At 40.8% G+C, this 7338-nt stretch overlaps 1 protein-coding gene across 1 annotated transcript in view; it reads right to left on the reverse strand.

The window, feature by feature from the left end:
- The window catches only part of dio2 (iodothyronine deiodinase 2), a 19415-nt gene extending 16375 nt beyond the window's left edge, over positions 1-3040 (reverse strand). The window contains exon 1 of the mRNA XM_032501202.1: positions 2777-3040. Within this exon, the coding sequence (XP_032357093.1) occupies positions 2777-3016 (240 nt within the window). The 5' untranslated portion in view covers positions 3017-3040. The remainder of the gene's footprint in view (positions 1-2776) is intronic.
- Between the last annotated feature and the right edge of the window lie 4298 nt (positions 3041-7338).

A 7338-nucleotide genomic window follows, 5' to 3' on the forward strand; every position in this document is an offset into this window, starting at 1 on the left:
CTCCTGGGCACTGCCAGGTGCTCTTAAGCAAGGCACAGTATCCCAGCACTGGCAGCCCACTCACTCTGACATCTCTCCCTTTTTGTGATTTAATAGGTCCTGAGCATGTGTGTGTGGATTTCAGGCCTATGTGTAGTGATTTCTAACAAAAAACTGTGTACATTTTAATTTCACCACTGGCAATCAATAAGCAGTAAAAAATTATACATGATATATATTTTTTTTAATTAGTAGCTGAGGAGGACACGGAGGATTATCTAGTCGCCGGACAACAACATTTTCTGAACATAGTCATACTGAGAAAATAAAAAGAGGTTGTTGTGTTGAGCTGGTAGTCTTAAAAAAGGTCTCTCTCTGTAGGAATCCTTTCCATAACGTTGTCAGACACTTTATATGAATATTAATATGAGCCTGTCAGCGGCAAAAACAGAACTTTTAGTGGACGCTAATTAACATTTGTCCTATGCTGCAATTTCCCCACTGTGGGACAAATAAAGGTTTTTCTTATCTTATTCTTATTTTATCTTAGGCTTATATTGCAGCCTGGTTCACGGATGCCGGTTACAGCATTCTCACTCAATATTTGACCAGATCTTAAAGATCAGTCACTTTGACACCCATGCATGGAAAAACAAGGTCCAGTTTGAAAAAAAATGTAAATACCATTTTAGTGATGGTATTTACATTTTTTCCTCGCCACTGTGCACGGTCGCACTGTCGCCCCATGCTTGCTCTTGGGGGAATTGTTGGGACTTTATAAATTATAGAGTGTGGTCTAGACCTACTCTATTTGTAAAGTGTCTCAAGATTGTTATGATTTGATACTATAAACAAAATTGTGTTGAATTATTAAAGACATCTGACTTAAAACATTTGTGTCAACTTTGGAAAAACTTAATTCATTTGTGTGTTACCAATAAAAGTAATATGTTTAAATTGGTCCAGCAATTGTCTTTTCTCAGCATGTTAAAGGAAGACATGTTACTGTGCACAGTTAAAAAGAATGAGAATATTTCAAGTCAACAGTTGGAGTATGCACTGGTCTGTTACTGTGTAGAGATCGGCCTGGGTTACTGTTAGACTCATTATCCCAGGCCAGCACTGGCTGACATTGTGTGAATGCAGCATTAGGGTGGGACTTTGATGAGGTTGCCAAACACCATGAATTAATTAGAATCCGTTTGTAGCAGTCCTGCCCTACAGATGACACACAGGTGAGACACATGAGCAGGCGCTACAAGGAGGTGTGATCAGGAACAGCTAAAAGGCTGTGCCATGGGGGTGTAGTAGGGCTGCACGAATCTAATCCCAATCCCGATGTCCCTCTGTGCGATTACATGCCTAGAAATATTGTGCGATTTCAGTAAACAAAAGTGTGCTGTGTGTGTGACACGCTAGTGTGCACTGCAGTCTCCACGTTTGAACACCTTTCACTTTACGGACAGTATCAACGACAGATGAGGCCATCGTGTCTCAAGAAGCCTGTTTTACTGTTCTCTGTCAACTCACTTAACATCGTATCTCTTTTTCCTCACACCGCCGCTTTGCTAAGGTCTTTCCATTCATTTTTAAATGGGGTAGAGCGTTTAGGCTGTGGCGGGGGTTGCCTGTAGGGGGGACACGACACACTCCCCATGCATAAACACACACACACACAAGCTCTGCTATTCTCTGAAAGAGATACGCTACAATGGCACAGACCTAAGGCCACATACGTAGGCTCTGCATAGATGCTGCATACAGCCATTCGCATCTGAAAGTAAAGATATGACCAGTTAGTGTTTAGGCAGTAGAGTGTGTGTCGTGTAGGGTCACGTGAGAAGTGTAGAGGATGTTCAGAGCATTCAGACTTAAAGAAGAGGCTGTATAAAGTATATTTTGATTCACTAGTTATTATATTACACCTTAATTACATCTTAAATATCAGTTTTACAAGGGCATACAAAATATTTTAGCACAAATTTGTATTTTTTGTTATTTAACCCTTATGTTGTCAAATTTGACCTGTTTTCAAAGTTTTATTTTTTTATATCTAAAATAAAGGAAGTCAAAATACGGGTGAAAAATGTTGGAAGAAGTTGGTGAAAAAAAAAAATCGGAAATGCAAAAGAATCCAAAATATTATAAAAAACTTTGTAAAAAGCAAGAAAGACATTGAGATAAGGGGAAAAGGTTTTTCATGGTCAAAGGGAAGACAACACATGGGTTAATTTAGAAAAATATTAAGTTATTTAAAATAAAAACTATTACACATATTTTATTGATGTATTTCGTATGCTTGTTTAACTTTGAATGTGTTGGAAATGTTGGTATTTTGTGCATTTTTCTTATTAATAAAGCATTCGTGACACCATTATATCGCAATCAGTATAAGCAATCAGAAGTATAAATCCCCTCCTGCAATCTACTGATATGAAACATATGAAACTATAGAACTATATAACTAGAACTAGAACTAAACTATAATTTATTATCATAAATGAACCCAAGCAAAGAGATTTTTTTAAACAGTGGGCTAGAAATCAATGGCTTAACATGTCTGGTAGTACTCCACACAGGCACCTGAGACATGTGCAGCTCAGCTGTTTGTCGTTAATTTTATCTGAGGATATCCTCAGAAAATCATGATTATTTCATTTATTTTTAGCTTGGTAAAGGTCAACATAAAGATATCTAAAGTTACAAGTTGTTTCCAGTTTAGTGGAATGATGATAATGCATCAATGAATGGCTTGATTAAAAGCACTGGGGTCCTTGACCATCGACAGAGACTTTACCTGCTTGTAGGCGTCCAGCAGGAAGCTGTTCCACACGGAGCGCAGCCCCGCGGAGGTGAGCATGCGGCGCCACTCTCCGGAGTCGGAGCCGGAGGCGGCGGCGGACCTGGAGCAGCTGAGCAGCGACACCGCGCGCTTCAGCAGCACCACGGAGTCGTACAGGGCAAGGAACAGACAGTTTGAAAAAAACCCAGGTAGTATCTGAAGGGTCACGAGCAGATCCTCACTCGCCATTCCCATTTTGTCTTGATGCGTAATACGACCGCAGGCAAACTATTTCAGACTGGCCTCCATGTCTCGAAGCGCTGGATCCCGGCTCTCACAGCGCTGGATCCCGGCTCTCACAGCGCTGGATCCCGGCTCTCACAGCGTTGTATCCCGGCTCACACAGCGCTGGATCCCGGCTCTCACAGCTCCGTATCCCAGCTCTCACAGCGCCGTTTCCCGGCTCTCACAGCGCCGTATCCCGGCTCTCACAGTGCTGTTTCCCGGCTCTCACAGCGCTGTTTCCCGGCTCTCACAGCGCTGGTTCCCGGCTCTCACAGGGCTGGATCCCGGCTCTCACAACGCTGGATCTTGGCTCTCTCAGGGCTGGATCCTGGCTCACACAGCGCTAGATCCCGGCTCTCAGACTGTATGGCTGCCAGCTGGATCCTGTCTGTTGTGTTACCTTCAGGTGTTCAGCGTTGTGCGCACCTTCACGAGGCGACTGGAGCTCGATCACTTTCCCTAAAAGGACGTACATAGTTAGCTTAATATTAAGCCTCACGGCTTATCTTGGTAGGAAGATTGTGACGTCATCTATGTTGAGTCCCATCTGTCCCCTCCTCCATCAGGACTGCACAGTATGCGTGTATGTGTGAGTGTGTGTTTGCGTGTATGTGTGAGTGTGTGTTTGCGTGACTTTACTGACTGTGGATTTTTTTTAATATAAAACTTATATCACGTATAGCAGCATAGCAATAGGCCTATAGGAAGAAATAATACTGATTTTTGGATTATGTTTAACCATGGTAAAATGGAAACTGTTTAAATAAACGAGTAACCTAATGTAACCTACACCTATCTCCAAAGCAAAAATCACACTAATTGGATTTGGTTTTGTACAATGCTTTACTCAAAGAAATGAAAATATGTAACATTTTTATGGTCCTTTTTAGGAAACCCAAAGCTTTTGGTTAAGATTATGGCTTATATACATGCACGCTGACCGATATTTAGGCATAAATAAGCAGATAACACTTCTTTGGCAGCAAAACAAGTTGCATGTGAACATCCCAAACAGATGAAGAATAACCATTCCGTAGTACATAAAAGAAAGCAACAATGTTGTAGCCTATATATAACTTACTAATAAATCATCCTCAACACGTCATAAGGTTATGTTTTGAATATGTAATGAACATTTCTCCAGCATCATTTATCAGTTTTTGTCTCAAATGTTGCATCATGAAATCCAGAACTATACTACATACTATATATTGTCCTAAAGCAATGTCCCCATATGTTTTTTTTTACAGTACAATAGAATGCCTTTATTGTCCTTGTATCATTAAAAATTGTACAATGAAATTCATTGCTGTAAAGTGCCCCAAAAAAATTCTATCCACACATTCCACACAATTATATATATATATATATATATATATATATATATATATATATATATATATATATATATATATATATATATATATATATAAATGCATTTAGAAAATTGTACATTGATTAGAATATTGCATAATGGTTCCAAAACAGGTTGTGTCAGGTTGTTGGATGAGCGCTGTCCTGCCAGCTTCTGGACCTCGGCCCTGTATGCAGACTCATCTCCTCGTGATATGAGCCCCACCACTGTTGTGTCATCTGCAAATTTTACAATTGTGTGGCACCAGCCCATCGTACCAAAACCAATCCCAATTTTATACACAGCCTTGTGGTGAACCGGACGGTGCTGAGTCTGATGGTGGAGGAGAGATGTGGTCCAAGCTTGACAGTCTGTGGGCGGTTTGTTAGAAAGTCTTTTATCCAGGTGCAGGTATGATGGGAAAGGACAAGGGCACACTGCACAGCTTGCTGATCAGTATAATCAGTTGTGTGAATGTAGAGCTGTAGTAGATGAAGAGAATTCTCACACAGCTCCCACTGTGTTCCAGGTGGTTGAGTGCTAGGTCAAGAGCTATGGGGACGGTGTCCTCTGTGGGTTTGTCCTGTCTGTAGGCGACCTGGTGTTGGTCAAAGTCTGAGGGAAGACAAGTTTTGAGGTTTTTTAGTACCAGTCTCTCAAAGCACTTTGTGATTATGGGTGTGAGTGAAATTGGCCTGTAGTCATTAAGATTGTCAATGGTGGGTTTCTTGGGGACAGGGATGAGGAGGATGGGATTTCCCACATAATGAAGGATCAATTTTCCAAAGACCAGTTGAATTGGTGGGTCACCTGCACACGCACCATAGAGGCCGGCATCCAAACCATTATATATAGGTCAAAACAGAAGACTCTTTTACCTCCAGCATTCTGTTTGGGACTCCTCTATGGCTTCTGATCCAACAAGCAAAAAACAAGAGGCTGTTGGCAAAGACACATGTTCCAAATAAGTTTGTTAATTACTGTTAAGCATAACGTATGTGAGGCATTTATTTAAATATTTCTTTTGGGGAATGAATGCAGCAAAGGGTCGCAGGTTGGAGTCCTTACCAACACCATTCATTAAGGCTTTTTGGTACTGTGGCATCTAATGTCCCAGCCACAGCACCCTATTGCATATTCCCATTGCAACAGCAGTGATGGATACACACTAGGGTTTAGTCCCGCGAAAAGGGATTCCCAAGAAATGTGATCAAGACTATTTCCTGATTTGCCGATTCCCGGAAAGTTTATGACAGGAAACGGGAAATAAAATAAAATAAAAAAGCAAGGAGTGCACGTCTATCGTTGTCATGCTGTTAAGTTGATCCCCAAATTCATTAGGAAGGCTCGATACATTTATTAAAGAAGAAAAAGAAGAAATTAATTACGCAGCATGCACGCACTATGCAGCAGTAGGCTGGGCTACCTACCTCCGCTAATGATTTCTGTGGCCAGCTCTGTATGGGAGCATTTTCAAAGACCGGAAAATAAAAACGCAGAGTGCCTGTTGTGTGACCGGGTTATCAGGTGTTCTGGGGGGTCGACAAGCAGATTGCGCAGACATTTAGAATCTTAGCATGGCAAAGTTCTCGAAGAAAACCCATCAAAAGTTTTAAAACGATTGAGAACACTAGATAACTACTTCAGCAAAGCTAGCTAGTTGCTTGGTGAAACAATGTTGGAGATGGCAGCTTTTGATGGATTTACATTTAACAGAATGGCAAAATGTGACTATCTCAGATCAGCACTCAAGAGAGACGGACATATTCTTCCCAAGAACCCCTCTGAAATCTCTCAACAGGTTAGAGGGTTTGCCAATGAACAAAAAAACTTACTGGCAGATATATTCCAAGACATGGTAGAGCGAGGGATGCGTTTTTCTCCACACTCCACAGCAATTATCAATTATTTAAAATGTTTTGAGTCATCATTAGCAACGTAGTATCTGCAGTTTTGTGTTCTATTATTGCTATTATTAGTTATTATCTATTTGATAACGCAGTAAATAATTGAGGTAGGCTAAACCTTTATTAGTTATTCACGACAAGTTCATTCAATGCAATGCTGATATTGCAGCAAAGTATTTTTACGCTTTTTTTCAATCTCAGTTTTACAGCGGCCTATGGCCCTGTCTTTAGCAGTGCGCCCAGTTGTACATTTATGTGGGTCTAGTCTTTAATTTAGTTGAACTTGTGTTGAACGTGTTTAAAAGAGAAATATGCCTGCCCTGCCCTAATAAAGAAATATTTTAGTTAACTTGCCAATTGTGTTGATGATGGACACAAACTGTGTTTTTTTGCCCTAATAATGATATCAATCATTTAAAAAATGACAGTTTGGGATTTAGGAACCCATATTTTAATGATATCAATACATTACTTGAGCTAAAACAAACTTTAAAAAAACATCTATTTCCCGGGATTCCCGGGAAATGGGTCTTACACTCACTTACACTTACATTGGGTCTTACACTCACCTAAAGGATTATTAGGAACACCTGTTCAATGTCTCATTAATGCAATTATCTAATCAACCAATCACATGGCAGTTGCTTCAATGTATTTAGGGGTGTGGTCCTGGTCAAGACAATCTCCTGAACTCCAAACTGAATGTCAGAATGGGAAAAAAAGGTGATTTAAGCAATTTTGAGCGTGGCGTGGTTGTTGGTGCTAGACGGGCCGGTCTGAGGATTTCACAGTCTGCTCAGTTACTGGGATTTTCACGCACAACCATTTTTAGGGTTTACAAGGTTGGTATGAAAAGGGAACAACATCCAGTATGCGGCAGTCCTGTGGGCGAAAATGCCTTGTTGATGCTAGAGGTCAGAGGAGAATGGGCCGACTGATTCAAGCTGATAGAAGAGCAGCTTTGACTGAAATAACCACTTGTTACAACCGAGGTCGGCAGCAAAGCATTTGTGAAGCCAAAACACGCAAAA

Source organism: Etheostoma spectabile, chromosome 20 (assembly GCF_008692095.1).
Source record: "Etheostoma spectabile isolate EspeVRDwgs_2016 chromosome 20, UIUC_Espe_1.0, whole genome shotgun sequence".
Taxonomy (NCBI): Eukaryota; Metazoa; Chordata; class Actinopteri; order Perciformes; family Percidae; genus Etheostoma; species Etheostoma spectabile.